The 26,700-nt window shown below is 43.9% G+C and overlaps 1 protein-coding gene across 1 annotated transcript in view; it reads left to right on the top strand.

Moving 5' to 3' along the window:
- MYO10 (myosin X) overlaps positions 1-26,700 on the top strand; it is a 170,797-nt gene that overhangs the window by 10,024 nt on the left and 134,073 nt on the right. Inside the window, exon 2 of the mRNA XM_054817072.1 lies at positions 23,819-23,917. Coding sequence (XP_054673047.1) covers positions 23,819-23,917 — 99 coding nt within the window. The remainder of the gene's footprint in view (positions 1-23,818; positions 23,918-26,700) is intronic.

Raw genomic sequence — 26,700 nt, 5'->3', positions numbered from 1 at the left:
GCAGGATTTCTCTGAAAGGATTCTTGTGCTTCCCATTTCAGTTCATCCAAACTGGCCCTGGTTTTGGGGACAGGAGATAAGAGAAGTTTATTCCTTGTTTTGAAAAAGTATTGATGTTTCTAGCAGTATCGGAAATGGATTATTTGGTCCTATTTTAGTTGCTGTTTAGCGTGCCATTAAAATGTTTACTCAGATGAAGTTAAATATATTTGTTAAGAGAATGGGATTGTTTTTCTTATAAAGTTGTTTATCTTGAGGAAAAGTCAAATCCCTTTGTTTAATGTACCCGTCTGACTTACAGAAGCAGTGGAGATCATTTCTGTTTGACCATTTTAGTGGGTCAAAACCCAACTATGTATCTTGGTTAGGGTATATTTTTATTTGCTTCAGAAAGGAGCCAAGTTGGCAGGATGCTGGAGTTCACGTCGGGACAAGGAGTAGATGGCGATTCTGTAGGTCAGACTTCTTGCTTTGTTGATTGTCATCTGGGATCTCTTCCCCTTATTAAATATAGACTGTGGTTTTGTGATTAGGGTTTATCTCCTCATTACAGCTTTCTGGTGATGGGTACGATGGATAGGTTTGTTTGGCGTGTGCAATCAGTTAGTATATTCCCTAGAAGAACATGAGAGCGACGTTTACAGCAGGGCTTTGAAGGATGGCATTTCCTGCTGCTTTTCAGACTGTGTACCAGGAGGAGTGTCCGATGAAGTGAGCTCTTTGTTGTTGCATTCCTAGAGTTGGATTCTGCTGTGTGACACTTGATAAGCTATTTCAAGGAATAAACAAATGCAGCAAATCTGAGCTAGAAAACATAATTTGTGCAGCCGCCTCCCCCTTTTTTTTTTACCCCCCTTGTAATTACATTTCTAGTATTTTGTGCGCCAAATCTGAGAAGTTTTTAACAAATGACAGATGGGATTTTGGCATAAAGTTGCGCAGTGCTTGCAGTGAAAAGGGTAATTCTCTGTTTTGTGTTAATTTTGAGAGTCTCTACTCCTCATTTCCGTTTTTGTCGCACCATTTCTGCCATCATTTTGCTTTGGTGATTCAGTACCTTAAATGACTACAACCCTAGTGCAGTAGTAAACTCCCTGGGTTTTTTTACAGAAGCCTATGAATAAACTTAATTGGAATGTAATTAAATAGTTGTATTCAACTTCTATTGCATAGTTACACCTTTTTCAGTAGGATACCTTCATACCATGCAGTTAAGGTGGAGATGCCATCAGTAGCTGGTGGAGGACAGGAGGTGGTACCCAAATCTGTGCATTTTCTTGTGAGTGTCCAGCGGCTTGTTCTTAGCAGTCCTTACTGAATGCAAAGGGAAGACATCGAGTTGTGGGATCCTTTTCCTTCGGATAGTGATTCAGCATTTACTGAGTTCCAGGTGCTTCTGGAGTTGGGCAAATACAGGCTGTCATCCTGAATTTTGATTTCTTGAACTTGCGTGCTACTTACAGAAACACTCCTTTATATGGCTTGCAAATATTTGATTTGAAAAGTGCACAGTCCCTTTATGCAGTCAGAGAGGCCACAAAAGCCTTGCTGTTTTCCTGGGATTTTTGTTTTTTCTGCTGGAAGGCATCAGAGGTTTTGGTAGACAGCATGAGCTGCGGCTGCCCCGGAGCACAGGGAGTCGTCTCCTGTTAGGAGAGCAGAGTGGGTGCATGTGTTAATCAGTGGCTAAATTGAAGGGATGAGAAAGGCTCAAGGCAGCAATGGTCTGGACACCTGCAGCAGCAGATCATGGGTCACATCATTGCTGCGGGGATCGCCCGAGGCGCTCCTGGGGAGGTGGAGGAGAGGAGGCACCAGGCCCTGAGCAGGGGCAGATGCTTTAGCAGAACGGCTTCTCAAAGGGGTCTCCTTGTCCGATGGGACGATGATGTCTGACAGCTACTGCTTTAAAATGCATAAAATAGGCTTTTTTTGGCTTTGCAATTCCTGTCAAAGTCAGAGAATAATCTTCTATTGCTCTCCTGAAGCCAGCTGGAGTTTTCCTAGCTGTAGGTTTTGAGTGGGGGGGGGTTGTGTTTTTTTGTTTTGTTTTGTTTTTTCCTGGTAGGGTCTCTGGTATTACAAATGCTAACATTTTGGGAAGTCTTACTTTTTCAGGTTGTCTTTTTAAATCTGTTTTTGGTGGTATTGAGCAATGATGTGCTTCTGGGTAGTTTCACATAGGCTTATTGGAGAAATCTGGCTTTATTCTCGAGAAAACTGCAGTAATGTATGTCCTAAAAATAGGACTTTGGCATTTGTTATTACTGCTCTGTTGGCGGCAATATTATTGTAGTAAAAATTGCCCTTTTTAGTTTTATTGACACTAAGATTCCTACTTTTTCTTGTCATATGATCATCTTTTCCTGTAATTTTGTTCCAGACACTGTACCACATTAACTAGTAATCAACGAGTGGCTCTTTCTCTCCAGAAGAGCAGTCGTGGTGCTACCACTTGCTCTTCAAGAAACAGCTGGATTTTTACCAGATCTTTGTAATTTTTAGAAGAGGGAGAAATTTCCAAAGATTGCTGTGACACAGTGAGTGCTTTACCTCTGAGGCTGCTGGAGGTAGCCCGTGCTTGGGACTATTGGGAAGTCCACTTTTTACATCTTCATCTGTGGAAGGGTCTGAGACCACCTGGAAGCTAGGATGCTCCTTGTATGTACTTTGAGAAAGAAAAGGCTATGTCAATAAGTTCAAAGTTATGGCTGTATAAGCTGCTGCTTCTCTCGTGGGTGTGTGTATTTACTTAGCTTGCTGATATTTTATTGTAGTCCTGCTGCAGTGCTGTGCACTGTTGTTTCCTTTCCCTATATATTGATGGAGAGGAATGGCAGAAAATAATATCTTGTACTCTTTGCCAGTACAGATCTAAATATAATATTTGTGCCTTCTTTTTATATTAACCTGTTGTTCCTTGCTAAAGTTGATGTTACCTAACGTTCTTGTATATTGCACATGCTTTTTTCCATTTCTTAAATTTAAAGTAAATTATTTGGCGCAGCTGTGGGGAATGTCTGCGTAGGAGGAAACATGACGATGAGTTGCTACAGGATTATTTAAAAGCAAAAAAATTGCAATTGGTTTGTATATCTGCTCCCTTTTTCTGACTTCTGTAGTTGGAATTAACTGGAAGAGTAAAAAAAAAAATTGCTGTTTGAATAGCTGAAAGCTTAAATTCCCTGCTGGAAAGGTGGTTTGTTGAGGAGAAAAAATAACTTCAGAAGTGGTAACCATTAGTAGCTATAAATAAGGAGTTACTCATTTAGACTCTCAGATGGATAAAAGAAGGAGGTTGTTCCAGTTTTTCATCTTTACCCTGTAGTAAAAAGTAAGGTATGTCGTGTCCTGCCATTTTTTAGATAGCTTTAAAAATAGCTGCACTTGTGCTGTTTTCTGCTCAAAGAAAGGTCTTCAAGTATACTTGCATAAATGGCAAAAGCTGTTTGGCCCCAGCCTGAAATAAACACACGAATTTATGAATCATTTCAGTTTTAATAAGTTGTGTTCCCTGCAGGGCAGCATCTCTATTCTGTCACTACATTTACAGTTGTGATAAAACACTGAATTTTGTTCTAAACCAGTATATGTAATCGTGTGAGCAATATGGAAGCAGGGTAGGGGAGTAGCTCATGTGTACCTAGTGGGTCAGCAGGTCTTGTCATTTGGAAAATAAAAGCTGGTTTGCAACCTCGTGAAGCAGCAGGCTGATTTTCTTCCTCAGGGACAACAACTGTGTGGTGAGGAGCATGCCACAGACCAGCCTGAAGTAGTGATGCACTGAGACTCCCCTGGGAACCCTGGAAATGACCTGAAGACCCCAGGGGCTCCCCACGGGGTTTGGGAGCTGCTTCGGAGGGGAGGCCGGTTTTCCTAGTCTCCAGGTGTTGGGATCAACCTTTTCCAGAAGGGGACCTTGTGCAGCCTGGGTCGTTGGATTTCCTTACTTGTACTGCCTACAGTGCTGATCCCACAAACTACATTTGTAGTTTAAAGTCTTTGTTTCAAGAAGCAGCTGTCTTTTACACCTAATTAAGTGAGGAACTGGGGGCTTACATGAATAGCTAATGAGTAGTTAATAATTAACTTCTCTTTGACTTCACTGGTGCAGAACTAGAACGTTCATCTTCAGACCTAGGTATCTTCTGCCTTGGCGTTGACCAACCAAGCATTGACGCTTGTCATGTCCTCTTTTACCTTCAATGCCAAGTGCCTCTGTGTACATGTTACACTTCTCAGGCTCCTTTGGAAAGTAATAATAAAGATGCAATGCTCTCGGGCTTATCCCAAGTCAGAAGAAGTTTGGTTTTGAGTGTCCTACTCGTTGTGTCTCCGCACAGTGCATTTTGCACGGCAGCTCTGCGGCAGCGAAGAGGGCTGTTACAAAGGTCTCTTCGGAGCTGTGGGTAGTAGAGGTGAGCAGACCGTTCCTGGTGGTGAGCTTTGCTTCTGTTATCAGCAGACACGGGCACTTTCCAAACAAGCGGCTGTGATAGCGCAGGAAGGGGAAGTTGTTGGCAAAGGAAAGGTGTGCAGGAGGGTACATTTAAAGGTGCAAGAGAGTTTTAATGATCTATAGCTAAGCAATGTGATCATGGCAAAAGATAATTAACCCAAAAGAAGCAGTGGGAGACAGTGTTTGGGGTTGGGTTTCTAAAACTTGGTGCCTTGGCTTGCATAATATTGGGATGTGTAATTTTTTCCACGGAGATTTACCTTCTGATGTTGCTCTACTTAAAATAAGCAGAGAGACCTTGATTCAGCAAGGTTGATAATCCCGGGATGAATGTGGGACTCACAGTTCCACCTGAATTAGAAAAGAGTCATAATGTATTTAAAATTAAGGGTGTTCTGAAATTCCTTGTGGTTTTGGCTTCTAGCTGGGTACAAGTCGCTCGGGTTCCTACACATCGCAGTCCAGGCTCACCACGGGAGAGTTAATGAACGTCTAGGGAAAGATGTCCCTGCCCATGGCAAGGGGGTTTGAACTAGATGATCTTTAAGGTCTCTTCCAACCCAAACCAGTCTGTGACTGTGAACACTACTATCCCTGCTGGGACTCGGCAAACCCCCCAAACTCCCCTTAACAGTAACTGGTCAAAATGACTAAAATCCAGTAGGTAACAACTGCTGATCTTTGTACAAATTAAGTTTAAGTAGTAGTGACCTTGGTTCAAGCGTAGCTTCTGCAATGCTTCCATCAGGCTTGCTGTGACATGCACACGGAAATGCCCTTCTGCATCGCTGCTGTAGCTCCCGAGTGGGTGAAATAGCCCCACGTAAGGGGTGCTGCCTCGTCCCCCTTTCACCCAGGGGCACTGGTGCAGCCTCTGCCGCCACGTCCCTACCATCAGGGACAAAGGCGGGAGGTCTCTGCCACAGTCAGGTCTCTGTGCTCTCCACACAGATCTGGCTTTGTGAACAAATGACGCGTCTAACTTAGCGCCCTTTTTTTAATCTGTCTTGGGATCATTGTTAAATTGATTTGTACATTGACTGTAGAGCTGCTGTTATTGCAGACATGTTCCTGGAAAGCTAGAAATGAGGCGTTTATTTGTTTTTTTTTTTTAAGAAGCCAGTAAGCCATCTCCTTACTGATGCAGTGCATGGCATGTGTTGAGTAAGAACATTTAGCACTGGTGACTTTTGTAGTGGAGATGTTCAGAACTGACTCTGAAGTTCTGTAGGAGATTTTTTTGGCTTTTAAGGAAGCTGTCCTTAAGAGACAATTGGCTTTGGAAGAGTGCAAATGTTGCTACTATATTAGCCCACAAAAGGCTGTGTTTCAATGACGCTTCCTTTAATTTAGCAGAAAAGAAGCAGAGCAGTGTATGAAGTCAGGAGTAAAGGAGAGGGTGTCTTGTAGTTCCTAACTGCTGAAGAAATTGAATTGTATTAGTACTGGATAAGGGATAATTACATGCCAGCCTGTGTCCTTCAGGCACCAGATTGGTATCATGAGAGCTGTTGTTAGGAGGAAAAGAAAAAGTTGGAGGCATTGTGTAGAAAATAGACTTAAAGCAGGATTGGACATTGCTTTCTCCTTCAAATGAGCAGGAAGAAGCAGTGTATGATTTTATACATTATTTATTATTGGGCAAAGGAAAGTAGCAGCTCAGTTTTACAGGGCGGGTAAAATGTTCAATGCCTGTGGCGCAGCACTGTGCGTGTTACTCACACAGCTACCCCGGGAATGGCGGGGGGGTGGGGGGTGTGTGGGGGTGTGTGAGAGGAGGGGGGTGTGTGCAGGGCGATTCATGGCCAGGCCCTGCTTGCTGTTGAATATTCAAGAATCAACTTGCTGGGAAAAAAATTCTGCTGGAAACTCATTTTTGCAACAGAAGGACCATTGAATGTGATCACATACTTGATTTCTGTAAATGTGTCCGTAAATTGATTTTAGACAAAAGATAAATGTATACAATTTTACCTGAGGGAGAGACTTCTGCAGTGTGTGGGGTAAAAACCCAAACAAACCCCCAAACAAACTCCTTGCAAGTTGGCTGAAGTTGCGTATTACCTCTGGAAGTTGGGTATGTTTGAGATGGGTCTTAAGGTGAGGAATTAAAACGAAGCGTGTGTATCTGCATACTTCTAGCTAAAGGCCTAGATTTTGTCATTGTCCTGTACAAATGGGATCTTGCTTACGTGAATATGAGGTGGGGACTTAATTCTTAGGAGAAGAAAACATCGTGAAAGCACGTGTATATCTGAAAATATACACAGAAGTTCTGACGGTCACACTTGTGCATAAACAAACATGCTCATGGCTGTCTGAAGACGAACGGGAACCGAAAACATGACCAAACAATGTCTTATAGGCGCTCTCTTCAAAAGATCTCAGTTCAGTGATAAACATGCTGCCAGAGTTTAACTGTGCTCATCATATGCGTGAGCAGCTGGAATTATGATGAAAATAGAGTCGCTTCTTCAAAACAAAGACAAGTTGATACTTGAAACAACAGGGGAATTGTAGGATGACCGGCCCGTGAGCAAGAGGGAAGGTGATGTCATGTGAATGCTGTCGTGGGATTTGGATGATTTAAACTGTATCTGCCAAAGACTTGCGGCCCTCAACAAGTAATTCAGTCGGCTTTTGCCTCAGCTCTCTAGCTGCAAGATAGAGCCAGAGGATTTTCCATTTCCAACATCTTTTTCCCTTTTCCTGGGTAGAAAGGTGTGATGCATAAGGCTCTTGCCCTCCCTGGGTCCTTGCAACAATGCAAATAAAACCAGATCTACCACCTGTGCTAAGCGAGGGGCCAAGTTCTGGTTGACTTCCTTGGTGAAGGAGCATGCACATAGTCCTTGTGGTTTGCAATATTTTCCGCTGCACACATGAAAGCAGTGTAGAGCTCTAAGGATTCAAAATTAATTTCCTTACAGGTGAGGAAATCTCTGTTCGTCCCTGTAGAATGAAGTATTTTATATGCTGCATAGGGAGTTAAAGGTAGTATGTGCAGTAAGCAGAAAGTTATTGTTCCATTTTGAGATTACTTATGACTTCTTTGGAAAGAAAACTGGGTGTATTTAAGGCCAAGTCTTTTTGACCGGCCAAGTCTTTTTGACCAGCCAAGTCAGAGCTTGAAGGAAGCTAATACAGGGCTGGCAGCAGAGGAACACATTGCTACTGCAACATTTACTTGCAGTAAAGCTTAAGTGGCTTTTTGTGATTCCTGCTGTCCTAGTGTTAAGGAGCACCACAGGGGCACCAGCTTCAGCAGATATGTTGCGTGGGGTTGGGTTTTCTGGTAATCATGAGCAAGATGCTTTTCAGATGTTCTACTGCTCCAGGATTAATGGTAACGGACTATTTTTTGTGTTTTGAAGAGTAAAAATACCATTTTGGCTAAAGCAGTCTGAATAATTAGGATCATGCTTAAAAATATTTACTTTTTTTTTTTTAAAATGACACTTATAATAGGGACAGGTACCCCTCCAGGTGACTTGAGTTTGAGCACTTTACCCAAAGGAAGTCTGGGCTGAAGAAGCACTCATTCATTCTTGGGTGTGCATCTTGTTCACATCAACTGAAATCAAGCACGTGCTTTTCTGCCTGAGGAGGATTTCTTGAATCCTCTTCTGTTCTACAGTACTTTGCCCATATAAGCTTCTCTTTGCACAATTCTATGCTTCAGCATTTGTGGAAAAGTTGTTTTTCAACCGTGTTTTAGGTCATTTCATTTCACCTAAGAGTTAGTAAGAAAAACACCACCCAAACCCAACAAATAGCTGTTTTGTTGACTCACAGTATAGTAATATGAGTAGTGACTTTATTACTAGTATGAAAAGTAGTAAAAGATACTGGCTGTGTTTAGGCAAAGGAAGAAATTTATATTTGTTTTAGGCTTGCGTTCTTTAGTGCCATAAAAATCTGATTATGAGTATGTAAGATTAAATATGTTTTAATAGCACTATGTCAAGCAGTCATGGAAAATTTCCAGTCTGAGCTTGTGCAGGCATTTGGATACTATGAAGTCCATACACTTCGAGGTTGGGGTTTTTTTTCTTGTTTTTCTTTTTCTTTTCTGTTTTTAGGGTTCCTTTATTTAAGAAAAAACACCTCTGTGGGCAGGCAAGAATCAGTAATACTGCATTTTGAGTGCTACACTTGCGTTTTAATTTCGGCCCCCTGCTAATTTGACTTGAACTTACTGTGCATGCACCTTCTTTATAAATAATTTAAAGCAACATCCTTGTGATGGGAAGCTAATGAAGTCCTCCTAGGTTTCGTGAACTAGGGATCTGCACCACGCTGTGGGAAGTAGATGTTCATGGAATTGCCTGGGTTGACGTTTACAGAAGAGTTGGTTGACCTCATTGCCAAGTAAAATAAATTGCCATGTAAAGGTTCGTGCTCCTGAGTAGACATACTTTCAGAGGCAGCTGAGAGAAAAATCATGGTGCCCTGGACTTTAGTGTCAACAAGGGTTGCTTGTGAAAGCTTGTTGTCTGGTGTGTTGACTCATAGCTTCCAGCACACCTTTCGGGTGGCGGAGGGGGGGGAGGGAGGGAGGTGGGAATGGCAGGGCAGGGATGTGTGAGTCTACTGGAGCAGTTTCCTTATGGGAGAAAAGCATGCTTTTGTCAGACTTAAAGTTGCTGCATGGTTTATGTATTTTGTCTATCTGTTTCCTGCTAGAGGTATGTGTTAATCTATATATAGCCTATGGTACTGGATAGTGTGTTTTGAAATATGACGACTTCTTGAAGAGGAGATGGCCAGAGTGGAAAGTGGTGCCTGCTCTGAGGTATGCTCTTGCTAGCAGCATGATCCCCTGCCTATTCCTACATCGTGAGCTCTCCAGAAAGATATTTGTGCTTCACATGCAAATAGACTTCACACCCCTTAGGGCTCCATCCTCATGTCATTGTTTTCACCAGCCTTGAAGTCTGCTGGGTGCTGGGGTTTACTTTTGACTATCTGTCTCAGAGCAGCTCTGTTCTTGCCACATCTTTCTCTGGCCTCGCATCACTTCTTCTAACCTGAGGAAGCGCAGCTCTCCACAGCTGGCACTCGTGGCAGCTCCAGGCTGGGGGAGACGTGGCTGCTAGTCACAGCTGGCAGGTCTTTGTGTGAAGGAAATGGGATCTCCTCCCTGGATTTAGACCAAAAAAAAAAAAAAAAAGAGTGTAGCATCTCAGCCTAGTAAACAGTACGGTCTGATTTCAGACCTGATCCTGGAGGGGGGGGGAAAAATCTCCCTGTCTGCTGCGGTGACACTCTGCTTCTTGCTTGAGCTACTCCCCTTGGCTAACGGGAAGAGCTGGGGTGCAAGGGGTTCCCGCCTTGATATATGATGAATGATGCAACTCCCTGGGAGATTACAATGTATAATCAAAATCGTTAGGCTGAGAATGTCCTTTGCCAGCTGAGAGGCATGCAGCTGTTCAACCCTGGTTTTATTAATCTCTTACATACTGGACATAGCAATCTAGAACAGAGTCTCAGCCCGGATGCATTTCCTTGTACTTCTCGTTTATTTCTGGGATAAATGCCCATTTTGTCAGGTAGTAATGCTTTAAATCACTTCTGTTTGGTTAAGCTCTTCTAATTGCTTTATGGTATAGTTTTGGATTAAATCTTCTATCAACCTGCAGTACAGTAAAACGCACATACATGCAAAAAAAAAAAAACATTTACAGAAGCAAATGCTCTGTGTTTCTGCTCCTGCCACAAGTACTAGGTTGAGGTAGTCATTTTTTCTGCTAACAATTACCAGCTCATGTAAACATGCACTGAAGGGGAAAAAAAAAATAAAATCAGTGCCAGAGTGATGCAGGAAATTTTCGTCCTTGTCATGAACACAAAGAATGAGAATGCGTCAAATCTCTAGGTGTGCCTGCAAGTGGGGAAATGTGCCACACCTTTTTGTTGCAAGGTGGAGTGCAGATTTTAAGTTTCTTTGGAAAGGTGCTACAAGCCATGAGGAAAGGTCTGTTGCTCTACATCCTAAGGACCTTTAAGCTGCTTTGTATGACCTGCCTTGGGGATTGGTCTATAGATGTGAGATGGGAAGCAGTATGGAATTACAGGGTTCATTCCAGTGTATGGTGTGAAAATATTCATGACAGGAGAAGAGAAGGGTTGCTAATATATATATACCTGCTCCATTTCTGGGTTTTCTACTAAAGCTCTTCTCTTATGGCAGTTTGGTGAATTAACTTAAAATGGGGAACTTCTTGTAATTTTTATTATACGTAATATATATGAAAAAATCCCAGTAAAAGAATAAATGACTTGAGCCAGAATGACTCAGGTGACTCTCCCTGTAGATGCTTCATTTTATAGTTGCACAACTGCAGAAGAATCACAACGTGTATGCTAATAAGAGTAGCATTGCTGGAAGGAAACGTATCTGGTCAGGGAGAAGTAGTGGACTAAGCAAAAGCAGGAGATTGCTTTTCAGGGGGTTGTGACCTTGAGGGGCTGAATATAATGAATGCAGTGTTTTGGGCTGCCTTTTTACCTTGCAACTGCTGCATTCCATTGGTATTGATCAGCAGTGTCAGGGCTCTGCCACGTAAAGCCTTGCAAAGCATCACCTCATCCCTGAGAGAAGTTTAAAGCCAATAAAGTGCAAAACTGTTCAAAGCACATGCAGGAAACACTGCCTTTTATCTGAACTTCATGGCTTTCTAACTTTACCTAAAATATAAGCTTTGTTGCTGATTTTGCCTTTGGTATAGATCCCAAATTCACTTTTGGTTTTTAAGACATGCATTTTGTTGCCGTATGCAAGGCGGTGACCTGCAGGAAATCGGAGGGCAAAAGGTGTTGGATATCACATGCCATAAAAAGTGCAAACGGTCCTTCTGAGTGATCCCTAAATAAGGGAGAGGGGGATTTTGGGGGTTTTTTTATTGTTTGGAGTGCATGTCCTCCCTGCTCAAAGAGGGGTGCCTGCAGCGAGGCCAGCCGTGTGCCTGCTGTGCGAGGAGCCAGGCAGAGCTCAGCCGATGCTCAGCGGGCACAGCAGCGTTCCTCTGCATCCCCCACGCTCCCCGCGTGTGCGAGCCCTGAGCTGCCAACTGCCAGCGTTTTTGCTGCTGGAGGTGCATGAGAATAAGCCGTTGCTCTGCCCTTTAATGATAAAGCATGCCATTACATTTTAATTGGTTGTGTTTTCATCAGGCGATCTCCAGACAGGCAATTTGGAGTTGCTCAGTGATTATTGTGGTTTGCAGCATACAAATTAGTGTGGGAAGTTGCTAACGCTAGCCTTGCGACTTAGGACTTTGGATTGGCTTTTTCTGTGCTCACCCGAAACGTGAAAGGTAAGAAGGGAGAGCACAAATGGGTGCCGTGTTGCCTGCCATTTGTCGGGATGTCCATGTGTTGCCCTGGGGAAAGATCATCCCATCTTCCAAACCTCCTCGTAAAAGCCAGGCACCACAGGAGGGCTTCGGACATAGAGGGGTACAAATTGCTTAGCTCCTGGATTTTTAAGGATTTACAGGATTAATTACTTTAATTTTTAAGTGTGGTTAGGGCCTGGGTGTGAAGTACTGGTTCCCCACCACCTCAGGTTGTTTCGTAACCCATGCTGGACTCGTTCTGTGTGATGCTGCAAGTCTGATAACGTCTGCCCAAGCTTCCCAAATCAGCCTCAGCGCTGCTGCTACCAGGTTCCTGCAGTCACTTGTTGCAGGCCAGAAAACCACATTTTCTCAGCTGGGTGTCAACGTGGCATATGTTTATTCTTCATGGAGCTTCTCTGGGCTCCTGTTCCTGCCTTTGAGCTGTAGTGCCGCTGCCCTTTGCCCGCCCTGAGGGACGATGTGTGCAAGGGGCAGGCTGCGGAGCTGTCGGAGCTGGTGTGGCCAAGAGGTGCTGTGTCCTCGATTCAGGACGTTGCCCCTCATTTCTAACAGAGCATAGGAACGGGGTTGAATGGGTGGTGGTAGTGAATGCATCGCTGTGGCTTGTGGGAATGGAGGACCTGAGCTCTGTCTGCAAAGCTTGGTACAGCCCCGACAAGTCAACTGCTTGTGGTCAAAGTGTAAGTGGGGTTTGTTCCTCGGTGTGGGGTCAGAGTGGCCAGGTGGGCCTTCAGAAAGGCGAGGGTAAACGGTTGTTGGAAATGCTCCTGAACAGGTCCAGCAGCACATCCTAATTTACCAGCTGTCCAGTGTCTTCCATATGTTCCTCCTGGTTTCTACATTCCATTAGATATTAACCATAATAAGTCCTTATTTTACAGATGTTTACCCATATGCAGGGTCCTGTTGATGTCTGTAGGACATGGTAGTTAGGCAAAGTTAGGAAGGGGTTCTGGTGTTTGTAGGGCAAACCCCATGTAGCTTGCCAAATGAGATTGATTAAAAAAAGCCCCAAACGACAAAAAAACCCCCGCAAAACCAAAACAAAACCCCTTGAAGCACAAACTAGCAATGTAAAGAAATAATTCAGTGCAATTACATACTTTAAATACTTGTATTCCTGTGGTGAAATAGAGATATGTAGTGATTATATTGTGAAAGCGAAGCTGCAAAGAGAAATGAAGCCTACTGAATCATCTATTGCAAATTCAATGGTAGGGGATCAGTACAACTTAGGAAAAGCAGTTATGACCTGATATTTAAATTTTTCCTATTTTCAATAATCAACGTTTCTGTCAGTGAAATAAATGAGTAAAAGAACTGTGGGCTGACTGGTCCATTATTCTCTTTTCTCCCTCCTTTTCACACTTACTAGCCTTGGAATACAGCATTGCAAATTCTTATAGCGCCAAAGTGTGAACAGTGTCTTTCAAAAATCCTGAATTTTCATTTTAGGAATTAAATCTATTGGAGTGAGTCCAGAGGAGGGCCACGAAGCTGATCAGAGGGCTGGAGCACCTCTCCTGTGAGGACAGGCTGAGAGAGTTGGGATTGTTCAGCCTGGAGAAAAGAAGGCTCCAGGGAGATCTAATTGCGTCTTACCAGCACCTGAATGGGCCTACAGGAAAGCTGGTGAAGGACTGTTTATCAGGGAGTGCAGTGACAGGACAAGGGGTTATGGGTTTAAACTAAAAGAGGGTAGATTTAGATTAGATATAAGGAAGAAATTCTTTCCTGTGAGTGTGGTGAGGCACTGGAACAGGTTGCCCAGAGAAGCTGTGGCTGCCCCATCCCTGGAAGTGTTCAAGGCCAGGTTGGATGGGGCTTTGGGCAACGTGGTCTAGTGGAGGGTGTCCCTGCCCATGGCAGGAGGGTTGGAACTAGATGATCTTTGAGGTCCCTTCCAACCCAAACCATTCTATGATTCAGAGAAAATATGGAGCTTTGAAGAAGTGGGGGGGAGGGAAGGAAAAAAAAATACTTATAAAGACTGTGGGCTGAGTGGGTGAGTTTGTTTTTGTCTTAAGGCTCTGATCTTATGGCTGGTTTCTGCAACAATTAAGACTGGAAATATTTTCCCTTCTTGCCCATCCCTACTCTAACCCAGGAAAATTATTCGTATGTAAACTGATATTTTTGAGTTGCAGGGAGATGTAAGCAAAAAAAAATAAAATCCCTGTAATATTGTTAGACCTGTAAAAGGATCATGAAAATTGACAATATGGAAGAGCTGAGGTGGAACCTTTTCTACTTTGATGCCAGTAACTTGCAAAGTAAAACTTGTGGTGGTGGTGGTGTGAGTGTTTTTTAAGTGTGCTTGTTACCTTGCACAATCTACTGCTTAATACGAATCATCTGTTTCACACAAGAATGCCAATAAAGATAAGTTTTCCTGGAATTGCCTGCCTGTTTGGCATGAGAAGGGGGAGAAAAAGAAAGAAGAAATGACAATACTGATTGTCCTAGAAACCAGGAATAGTCCTTGCCTTGCTAAATTCAATTCCTCCTGTGTGCTTTCAGGTGCAACACTGGCATTTTACCGATGATACTTCTTGATGCAAGAAGGCTTTGATAAATGCTACCAGAATAAAATCAGATGGCTAGCAAAAAGCAGTCAATGGTAGAAAATGTATCTTGAATAAGAAGTTTCATTTGCTTTGCAAATTCAAATTGGGCTGAGCCAGTATAATGTCCTTCTAGACGACGCATATCCATGCTTGTATAGCGCAACTGGTATCTGTGGAAAAACCGGTACTGTATAGGTGTTCTGTATTACCTTTTCTTCTAAAAAGTCAGTGTCCAGGTACACTGTAGAACAATGTTAAGAACTGAACAGTTCCTTGACTGATGAGCCTAATAATGTCCCATGAAAATAAGTGCTAAATGCCTCTCTCCAGGATCTGTTTGTCAAAGGAATGCTTTTTTTCCCTGTTGATCAGCTTTTAAGTACTCAAATTTTAAGATTTTCCTTCTAAATAAATGTTTTGTAATGAGACTGAACATCTGTCTTTCCAAGCAGGAGTTCCCATTTTGCAAACAAGACTCTCTATGGGCTTCGCAGGCGGTGAATAAGAAACATCTTTCATGTTCAGTCTCAAACTAAACCTCATTTTGGAGTGGTTAGTCTCTCCCATACCACGGGGCTGGTGCTCATGAGTCCGCTCCCCTGGCCTTTGCTTTGCATCCTGCTCAGGCAGAAGAGGCAAGACGAAGGTGGAAGAAAACATTCGGGTGTTTTATAATACTTACGAAAAATGGTTTTCAGACCATTAGCAACCTGTGGCAGATAACAAATTTGGTACCTGGGAGGTTTTAAGGGCAAAGTTTCTTACAAGCAGCAAAGTTGTGTTGCGTGTAGAAGACGAAGATATTTCTACCATTGCTTTGCCTCATTGGTCTTTGAGACACCAGTCCCAAGAGGGTTGCTGAAGGAGGGAATGAGAAGAAGGTGCTAGTATGACTTCACACATCTGGATTTAGAAATACTTCTCCACCTTGATGTGAGTTTATAAACTTGTTGTGTAGCATAAGCGAAAAGTTGCCAAGCTGGTAGCTTTTGGATTGGAGACTGCCAAGCCCAACCAAGTGTGGTGGATGAGCTACAGGCATTTGGCAGGCTGTCCTCTTGGCCCCGAGTCAGTGATAGAGCTGCACGGCAGTGTAACAACTTCCTAGACGATATGGAAAAGATGATGTTAGCAGAAGCTAATGGTGATTTAAGTTGGCTTGTTTGGGCAGTCATGCTGGGATAACTACCCTTGCTATATTGCTGTAGGCTTTGGTGAACGGTTTTTGGAGTTGAGTCTCTCTTGCCCTGCTGCTTATATGTGCACTGTCCTTCCTCTGTTCTGCCTTATTAAAATACCCAATGAGGTTAAAAAACCCCTCAATTCACATGGATGAAGAATTGGGGTATGTGCATGCATACAGATTGGTTAAATTCAGTTGGTTTTAAGGAAGCAAAGTTTTGGGGTTTTCGTTGTGGGTTTTTTGTTTGTTTAATTAGGGTGGGGTTTTTTTTTACATTTGTAGTGATGACTAATTAATAAAAAATTGTGGTTTTGGAAAAATATGAGTGCCTAGCAAAATTGTGCTGTCATCAAAGACAAAACTGCAACTTCTTTTCAGAGCTGTGAAGGCAGAGTTAAGGCTTGTTTGGTTCTTAGAGTAAGTTTTAAGGTTTTTGTGAGGATATTGTATATTCCCCTTTAGGAATTCAAATAAGGAGAGAGAATTACATACCACTTTTAAGATGACCATGAATGTACCAGGAGGTCTGTCATTTGTCCAGCCGCTTCTACCCCCTGCCCCAATATAGACAGTGATGGAAAGGTGTACAGTGGCCCCAAGCTCTTACATCTCTCCGCTGTCATCAGTAACTGTCCCCTCTTCCTTCTCCTCACTCATATGTTGTCTTTTTAAATTACTTGTCTTCATTACTGAGTTTTAACAGATTAAAATTGCTCCCCACATGCACACACAAGATAGGTGGGGGGGAAGAGAGCGGTGGAGGCGGTGTCCCATGCTGGGCGAGTCTGTGGTACCCACTGATGGTGTACAGTGGGACCTGAAACTGTGGATCCAGTAAATAGAGAAAAGTTGCCATAAGTGTTCCCCACTCCCCTGATTTCTCATCTTTTGCAGTTTTATTCACAGTTGGTCGCCAAGTAGTAGTTGAAGCACTGATTTTTAATTTTGGAATTAATCAGAAATGCCACTGACTTGAATGCATGCAAACTGTTATTTCTTTACCTAAATTTGCAGGCACAAGAGTGAGCTGTTGCTCCCTAGCAGCCTGTCTAGCTTGACTGCAACTGATAATGACAGTAGCCCTTCCAAATTCCTGTATTGCCATGTTTTTCCAGCCATTATGCCATGGTGTAGGATGGGCAGTCTTGAAAGGGCAAAAAGGTATTTTACAAAATCTGTCAAAACGTAAAGGTAACGTTTGAATCTTTCTCATGAAAGTCGTAATTCAGGCTGTAGCAATACTGGTAACTCTCCCAAAAATACTTGATTGCATCTCATTGCTATATTTGCTTTTGAGGGTATGATAAAGCTTTTGTTTCCTAGCAGTGTGGAAACTTCATCGTCCTCAGGAGCTGACAACCATGTCTTCAGAGCTCTAGCAATTGCTTTTGAGCTTTTGAGCAAGGTCTGTTAGGAATGTTTGTCTTCACGCTCAGCAGCAGAAGGTGGGGAGGAGTGTGCTTGTCCACCTGCACATATAGAGGCTAATCTCTGTGTGCTGTTTGTGTTGGGAATAACTGGCAGATGAAATGTTTTGGGTTTTTTTAATTTAAAAAAAAAGCCATATTATATGAAGCAGTGATCTTATAAGAAGTGCTGATGCTTTCAAAGGGCTGGAGAAGGTATAATTTTATGCTAGTTCCTTCTCAAGTCAGTAATAGTAATAATATATGTTTTAATCCAGTTTCTTGTTTTAAAAGTGGTATGCCATCGTCGGCACTGCGCTATCTCTAATTACTGAAACAGAAGGAGATGGAGCCTGTTCAAGGTTAATCAGCAGCTGTTGTGCAGACCTCAGGAGCAGGGGAGCTGGAGCTTTGATCTGGAGTGGGGGATGGACACACAACAGAAACATCTCGTGTTCAAGGAGATTTTGTTCTGCAGGAGACTAACCCTTCTAAACTGACCTTATATCCCATGGAAACATCTTCATGGCTTTGTTCTGCTTTAAAGCAGTACTGTTCAGAAGGCAGAAATAAATAAATAGAGAGAAAGGTGTTAGTAGTTTACTCCTGTGCTCTCTGAGGAAATTGTGATTTGTGTTGTAAGTGTTTTGAAAATTAATTTTATCCCATTCAGTTGGATTAAATATGTGCCTAGATTTAAATATATAGTCAGTTCATGAAGTTGAGTTTACAGTACTGAAATTTAGATTACATGCTCAAGTACCTGCCAAAGCTGTGCTTTCTCTCACTGTCTACAGAGACGTAGGGTTCCACTGGTCCTTTTCCATAACTCCATCCATTCCTCAGCACCCCACCATCCCTGGCCAAAAAGTGCCGGTTTTCCGACTGTTGGCAGAGGGGCTGCAGAATGGCTGGAGAGAAACAGAGCCCGTTAGCGGCACTATCTTGGGGTGGTTTCTGGAATATTAATTTATTTCCCTTTCATAGGTTGTGTGGTGGTAGGGTACGCAGACTTTTGTAGTAGTTTTTGTATTTCAGCCACCACTGCCATCCAGCTGTTGTGGAAGCCTTTTGTTGATGAGCGCGGGGAAGCTGGGCACTGCAAAGGAGGGGATCTACATCAGTACTCTGAATTACAGAGTAATACATCAGGCAAATGGCCATTACTACTTCTTTGTTTCCCTGGACTTAGGTGTGGAAGAACAGGTCCAGTTTTCTGCTTAAGAGGCTGAACGCTTCATTTTTGGATTGAAGTTGGTGAGGGACATCCAGCTTCCAGTGAACTTCATGAGTTTGTCCATGAGTAGTCCGGCCAGGCAAGCGTGTGGCCTGTTATGGCCAGGCAAGCGTGTGGCCTGTTACGGTTTTTGAGCACGTAAACTGAAGAGTTTTCAGTAGTTCTAAGCTAACAACGAGAGGCGAGTTTTTGGAAGCAAAACTGTTCATTAGTATGAAATTAGCAAAGTTGCATTTTGTCTGGATAGCTTTTTTCTTGCTCTGGCCCTCCTTGTGATCAGTGTGTGAAAGAGGAGGAATGAAGATAAATATGGTTTTGGTTATCTTTTCCATTAAAAAACTATGTCTAGCTTGACCTAGTTAATGACATCTCTTCCTGTCTCTCAAACTTTATATTTGGAGCCAAGCTACTGTGCTGCATGAACAAAAGGTTCTCTAAATACATATTGACTATTGTTCGTTTTGCTTTGCCAAGCCCTAGTAGTGAAATGCTTTTTGAATGCAGATGCAGCATGTGTTCATTGCCCTTAATTTAAAGCAGTTTTAACTGCTATGGATCAACTGCATTGATGAGTTGATTGGATTTTACATTATAAAATGACTGAGTAGCATTTTCACTTGGATGACAACACAGTTAGTGTACAATATCTGCTTTCATATATATGAGATATATACCGTATACATAAATGTTATTAATGTGCAGTTATTTTATTCAGCATACCACCTGTATGCATACAAAAATCTAGCTTGTTAATAACACTTTAGCAATGAATGCTCCATCATTTTACTTAGTTGAGATAAAGTTCTTAGCTAATTTTGTGATTTCCAGTGTATATGTCCAAAAGAAAGTAGAAAAGATTGGACTTCCACCATCTCCAAGAACAGAATACAGAGGAAGGTAAGAGGTAATGTTTGCATTTTCAGCTGTAAAATCTGCAAGGTAGAAGGACTAGGGACTTCTCCAGGTGGTCTTGCAGCTGTGAGATTTGCAGACCTATTTCCTTTCTCTTTTGCAGTCAGGAGAAATTTATTTGCAATGGAAATGATGGCATATGGCCCTTCTTCTGCAAATGCTATTCCAAGTATTTTTACAGCCTCGCTCTGCAGAAATAAAAACCATTGGGCTTTAAGTGTTCCGTGGCTTTGCTTTCCCCCTTCTCACTGAATAGCAGCATGTTAGATGGCTTGTCGGAGAGCTCTGGAGTAGCCAAGTTACCAAGCTTCTCCCCCTAAAACAGGTCCTGATCAATACAATGTGCCACCCTGTGCGTTGAGTGGAGTCCTTCCTCAGGTGAGTCCTGTGTGACAAGTCTTGTCCATAAATTAACTACTGGTGAGGATTTTGCTCTCAAAACCGTCACTTGTGCGTCACTAACGCATCGCAGAGGGATTGCCGTCCCGTTGCAGAGCTAGCTGGGCACAGGAGGTGGCTGTAACCTGCGCAGCTCCTAAGGGATCTTTTCGCCAAGGCTTTTTTGTTTTTTCCCTCCCCCAGACTGAAGGCCTTGCAGTGCACCCAGCCCATGGACAGATACTGTATTGTTGAGGTACCTTGCCAGGGAACACGTTGTATTTGCATTTCAGATGCCTCGGGCTTTGTGAACTGCATTGTTCCAGCCTCCCCTGAATAGCAGCTATTGACCCCTAACAATGTACACTTGTTTAAATCAAACCCTTTCTACTTCTTTAAAAAGCTTATTTTAGGACTAGCCCAACCAAGTGAATGCTTCTGTGCAGGCTGCTTTTTTTGCCCTTCATAGCTGGAAAAAAAAAATCAGGATTAATTATTTAATTTCAAGATGACAAACATTCTCCTCCTTGTGAGAGGCTATTTTCAATGCTGAGGTTTTGGCAAATTTTGTTTCAGCTTAATGTTTATGTTCTTTCAAGGGCAATGAAAAGCTTAAACCTTCACGTTACTCAAGCTCAGAGATCTTGGCGAATAATAAACCAGCAGAACAACGGGGGTTTGGTTGTCCTGAAGCTCTTGAAGAACTTGACTGCGTTTTCACAAATAGGGGTTTTTTTTGCTGTTTATGTGTGCATTTAGATGGATCAAATTAATCTAGGAGGAGATGCAGACTGACCAGTACAGACACTTAATGCCCAGCAGCAGGCTGGCAAAAGCAATTCCCTGGGTGGTGGGAGGTTTGGGGCCAAATTCCCTTTGCTGCTTGATGACTGTAGTGCATACCTTCACCCCTCAAGCTGTCAGGTCTCCGGAGCTTGCTGACGTCAGTGGCCACCTTCATTAAACCAGTTACAATTCATGAACAAAACTATGGCTATTTACTGGTGGGGGAAGCTTTGCTATGCCTTGCTCCTGTGGGGTTATTAGGTCAAGGCAGAAATGTCCGATGAAGTAAAAATTTGCTATGAGCTGGACAACCTTGTAGTCCTTCTGTTTTATGCCAGAATGATTCCACTAATAACAAAAAAATACTCAAACATGAAACAGCAATTGTCAGACCGAATGAGGTTGTTTTGTGGGCTGACAATTCTTCGGTGTCCTGCATTAACTCAGTAGTATTGTATCTCATGAGGTTTCTGTTGGTATTTGTGTTAGATGCATTAGGAGGAGTGTGGCCAGCAGCTCAAGGGAAGTGATTGTTCTCCTGTGCTCACCACCGGTGAGGCCACACCGGGTGTGCCGTGTTCAGTTCTGGGCTCTCCCATACAGAAGGGACATGGACATACTGGATAGGGTCCAATGAAGGACCACAAAGATGATAAAGGGATTGGAACATCTCTCTTATGAGGCAAGGCTGAGAGAGCTGGGACTGCTTAGCCTGGAAGAAGGCTCAGGAGGGATCTCACCAACGTATATAAATACCTGGAGGGAAGGTGTAAAGAGGAGGAAGCCAGGCTCTTTTCAGTGGTGCCCAGTGGCAGGACCAGAGGCAATGGGCACAAACTGAAGCACAGGAGGTTCCCTGTGAACATCAGGAAACACTTTTTTACTGTGAAGGTGACTGAGCACTGCCACAGGTTGCCCAGAGAGGTTGTGGAGTCTTTCATCCTTGGGGATACTCAACAGCCATCTGGACATGGTCCTGGGCAACCAGCTCTAGGTGACCCTGCTTGAGCAGAAAGGTTGGACTAGGTGCCCTCCAGAGGTGCCTCCCAACCTCAGCCTTCTATAACACATAAGTGAAGTGAAGTGGCTGAGGACATACAGGAATCCAAGGCAAAACACTCAGCTCACCTTGCTCTGAGCATATTGCATGGTATAGCCTGGGTAGGTGATCTCTTATGCAGTGCTGTGTGCTCATGCCTTATGAGCTTTAGACCTACCCCGTGGTGGACTAAGCGGGGCGGGTGGCAGCTGTGGCCAAGCACTGCATTGTGTTGTCCTGCTGGGGCTGATGGCCAGCTCCAGGCCTCAAGTTTTCACTCTTGGGACAGTGGGCTGATGGCAGCAACTGCATTAACGTGAAAGAGCCCTTTGTCTCCCGCCCTGGTGGTTGTGGTAGATATTCCTTAATACCGAGGATGTCACCTTCAAAGTTGTCGTTGCTCCTGCCATTGTACTTAAGGGGCATAAGATATTTCCGTTTGCTGGCTCTGGTGGGGAGGTACCAGAGGAAGTCCAAGAGCAATGCTGGCTCTGGTGGGGAGGTACCAGAGGAAGTCCAACAGCAATGCCCTCGCGTCAGCCTTCCTCCTTCTGGAAAGCGCGGGGTGTTTGTGCCCTTGGACCTGTCAGCGTGAGGGTGTTCCTGTTGCTTGAGAAGATGAAAAACAGCAGCACCTTGGGTTTTCTGATGGCCAAGTCTGATGCAGACCCAAGGGAGTGGGTGGAAGTCTTCCCACTGTTGTCACTGGGTTTTGAATTAAATGTTCAAGTCCTCTCTGTTGCTTTTACCACTTCTGGGGAGTCCTCTCTCAGCTGTTTCCCAGTCCCCTGCTCCCTCCCCGCTCACCTGGGGTGCTAGCGCTCTCCCTCCCACCCCCCTCTGCCCTCACCCTGTGCTTTTGAGTCAACATACCCTGCGTTTGAACTGCCTTGGGCTCGCTGTAAACATGGGAACCATCTGGCTCTGGGTTTCGGAGGTAAAAGGGCAAACAGCTCCGCAGGCATTTGCAGCATTTAAAATGAAAAGCAGTTTATCAGAAGATGGAGAGGGGGGGAAAAAAAGAGGGATGCTCTTACGTGGTCCTCTGTGCAGCTGAGCTCTTGCCATTCAGAGAAACCAAGCAGCAAGAGATTTTATGTTCTCCATGAGCATTATTTTGTGTCTCAGTGCTGCTGTTCTCCCATCACAGAAACAAGAATAGTGTTTATTCAACATTATCTACAGCACATGCAACTCGTAACACAGCTGAAATCCGTGGTAGACTCACAGGCCACTCACCTTAAATACGTAAGAGAAATAAAAATCTGTATTTGTTGTGATTGTTTATCAGGACTCAGCACCCCACCAGCTTTAACAAGGCTGTAAGTCTAGTTTCTGTGTGTAGAAATTCAGACAGGACAGCCTTTGGATGTTAGTATGAAAAATTAATTATTTAAATTGTTTTTTTCAGTGATCATACACCAAAAGTCACAACCTTCTGATTATCATGGTATATCCCAACCTTTTTCTGCCACCCCTTTTCTTTTTCTTTAGGAGAGAATTTGATTGTTCTGGTGAAAAAAAATCCCTGTTCTCTTAACACTGAATTATGGTCTTTCTGATATGGAGCCTGCTGTCTGTAGACAACAGGAGTATGGTTTGGGTTGGAGGTCAGACCATGGGGTGCTGCTGCTCAATGTTTTCTTGCCAGCTGAACCCTTCTCCTGCACTGGAGCAACTTGCGTTGATATGGTTAATGGGATGGCTTTTGCTGCAGCATCAGCTGTGCTTCCCCCTCCCATATCGTCCTCCCTTGTTCTCAGTGATTCTGATGTTTCTGTTTTCTTGATGCTGGATCTACCAGCCAGGTGAAAATTAAAATAGTCTGCACCTACCCTGTGTTACTAGACTGACTAGGTGTCTTACTGATGATGTCTCTGTTTCCTCCTCACCTCTAAAAAGCAAATGTTTTTTTTTTTCTTTTTTTTCTTTAACCTCACTTGCTAGTAGTTTATTTTTTTAAAATCCTCTGTGGTGTTGTGCAGTCGAGAGAGGAGGACTGCATAAAGGGCAAAGTGCGTTAGAAAAAAAGGTGAAAGATGATAGGGGAGGAAGTGCTGTAAGTGCCTAACAGAGGTTGAAAATAAACAGGTAGGGAGCCAACCGGCTTTGAGGAGGATCTTTTAAACTGTGTGTAAATTCAAACACCGCTTTGTAATTTTACGTGTGCTAACATGAGGCACATGACTCAGAGAATTGGCTCCAGCTGCTCTTCCCGGCATTTAGGAATTTCTACTGGGGAAAAAAAAAAAAAAAGGCACTCCAGTATAGTTCTCCTGTGTTCTTGTGTCTGCTGTTCTGGCAGAAACCAACAAATACTTGCTGAAAGATTTAGATTATTTAATTTCTTTCACTTGCTTATTTGGATTTTGCTCTCATTTTCTTTCCTTTTATGTGATGAGTATTTCCAGAGAAAAATGTTGAGTGAAATTTTTCTTTCAGCTTTCAGTTATGCCATCTCTAACTCTGTTTTGTTTATCGTAGGGGTCTCGGGTCTGGCTGCGAGAAAATAATCAGCATTATCCCAGTACTGTTCATTCCTGTGCGGAAGGAGTCGTCGTATTCAGGACAGACTATGGTCAGGTATGGGCATCACTCCTCTATGTTTTCTCCGTTTTGCCACTCTGTGGAAAAGAAGCTGTCGTCGTTGTGGGGAGGGCACAGGGGAAACTAAAAGCGTAAGGTCTGTGAATAAAGTATTCATTTCGTATGACCTGAATGCGCAACTTTGATTTTAATAGCTCTTTCCATTGCCTGCCTAGTCAGTTGCTGTGATCATGGCTGACAATGCTGAAGCAATACTGCCAGGTGTGAGAGCCTTGTTCCACACTGGTCAGTGGTTGTGTAGGTTCCTGGAGGTAGGTGGCCTCTCCATCCTTGTATTCCTTTACAATAACAGAAGTGAGGGGGCTGGCATGTGGCGCTGATTCAGTAGGAGGCAGCAAGGCACACCTCCCAGAGCAAACCCAGGGCAGCTCCACCAGCTCCGGTCGCAAGAAGGAGGGAGAATGTTGCTCCCCTGTCATTGCTTTTTTGGTTTGGGTTTTGGTTTGGGGTTCTTTTTTGTGGGCTGTTTTTGTGTTTGTGGTGTTTTGGTTTTTTTCTTTCTTAATTTTAACTGCTTTCTGGCTGTCAAGTGCTCCTGGCTCCTGCCTGCCTGCAGGATGCAGATGGGTCCCAGCATCTGCTAGGGTTACCTGGTCTGTCTCAGGCAGTCCCTGCCTGTGTGTCTGGCTGCCAGCTGGTGAAGGAAGCTGGTGTGGAGCTTGTTTCCTTCTTTTTTTTTTTTTTTACCCCCAGAAGAAGGCAGAACTAGCCCTGATAGTTGCTGACAGCTTGAAAGTACTCTGCTTTCTCACGCACTTACTTTTTATTTATCTATTTATTCTACTTTCTGTTAGGCCACGGTTTATCCAGACTTAGCTTCCTGCAGCTGCTCTGAAGAAATTTCAGTTTTAAGTCAGATATGAACAGTTAGGCTGAGAGAGTCATCAACCTCTAGAGGACGTTTCCTTTGACTTTTGGAGGATGTTTGTTCCCTCAGTTTTGCTTCCTTTTCTTAGTTATTTGCACGAGATGAAGGTAGCTTCAGGTAGTGAACGAGGCTGAGAAAAGCATGGTGGACTGGAAAATATGCTACTTCTTGCTGCCTTCACTTAAATTCTTTCTGGGTAAGCATGGTGCGAAAGCAAGGAGGCCTTACTTTCCTTGCATGCCTTTCTCTAGGCAGGGAAGGAACCAGACAGAGTTGCAGAGTGGTTTTTGATGAGGAAGTTATAACCTAGTCGAGGTGGTGAAACAACCAGGGTCGGAGGCAGGGAAAATGGTGTCTTCCTTCTCTTCAGAGTCCCTGGGCACGTGGCAAAGGAAACAGGGTGACAGAGAAGCCGTCACGTCCAAGAACCTGTGTCTGGTCATGTCTCTGGTGGCAAAACACAGCTGTGCTCTACATCCCTGGGGAGGCAGAGAGATGGGTGAAAGTCACTGCTGTCCTCAGCACCTGAACAGGTAGTCAGGGAGCCCAACTCCCTGATAGCTGTTGCGTTCCCACTCCCATCCATTGCTTTCCTAACGTCAAGGGTTGTTTCTTGGGCCAATGCCTGCATTCTCCTAGAGTTATGCACATGGAGGACATAGACCTGATTTGAGACAGCCAGCATGGCTTCACCAAGGGCAGGTCCTGCCTGACCAACCTAGTGGCCTTCTATGATGGAGTGACTAGATCAGTGGACAAGGGAAGAGCTACACATGTCATCTGTCTGGACTTCTGTAAGGCCTTTGACATGGTCCCCCCCCAGCATCCTTCTCTCTAAAATTGGAGAGATATGGATTTGATGGATGGACTGTTTGGTGGATGAGGAATTGGTTGGATGGTCGCATCCAGAAAGAGGGTAGTGGCTAATGACTCAGCGTCCAGATGGCGATTGGTGACAAGTGGTGTCCTTCAGAGATCTGTATTGAGACCAGTATTGTTTAATATCTTCATCAATGACATAGAAAGTGGCATTGAGTGTACCCTCAGCAAGTTTGCAGACAACACCAAGCTGATGGGTGTATTGGACATGCCTGAGGAATGGAATGCCATCCAGAGGGACCTGGACGAGCTCAAGAAGTGGGCCCACGTGAACCTCATGAGGTTTAACAAGGCCAAGTGCAGGGTCCTGCACCTGGGTCGGGGCAACCTCTAGTATCAATACAGGCTGGGGGATGAAGGGATTGAGACCAGCCGTGAGGAGAAGGACTTGGGGGTACTGATGGATGGAAAGCTGGATGTGACCCGGCAATGTGTGTTCGCAGCCCAGAAAGCCAGCCATATCCTGGGCCACATCAAAAGAAGCATGACCAGCAGGTCGAGGGAGATGATCCTGCCCCTCTACTCCACTCTTGTGAGATCCCACCTGGAGTACTGCGTCCAGCTCTGGGGCCGCAGTACAGGAAAAATACAGACCTGTTGGAGCAAGTCCAGAGGAGGGCCACAAAGCTGATCAGAGGGCTGGAGCACCTCTCCTATGAAGACATGCTGAGAGAGATGGGATTGTTCAGCCTGGAGAAGAGAAGGCTCCAGGGAGACCTTATAGCAGCCTTCCAATACTTAAAGGGGGCTTGTAAGAAAGACTGTGACAGACTTTTCAGTAGGGTGTGTTGAGTTAGGACAAGGGGTAATGGTTTTAATTTGAAATAGGGTAGATTCAGACTAGCTATAAGGAAGAAATTTTTTACAATGAGGGTGGTGAAACACTGGCACAGGTTGCCCAGAGAGCTAGTAGATGCCCCATCCCTGGAAGCATTCAAGGTCAGGCTGGATAGGGCTCTGAGCAACCTGGTCTAGTTGAAGATGTCCCTGCTTATTGCAGGGCAGTTGTACT

This window comes from Grus americana, chromosome 2 (assembly GCF_028858705.1).
Source record: "Grus americana isolate bGruAme1 chromosome 2, bGruAme1.mat, whole genome shotgun sequence".
In the NCBI taxonomy this organism is placed as follows: domain Eukaryota; kingdom Metazoa; phylum Chordata; class Aves; order Gruiformes; family Gruidae; genus Grus; species Grus americana.
This window is presented reverse-complemented; position numbering and strand designations above follow the sequence as displayed.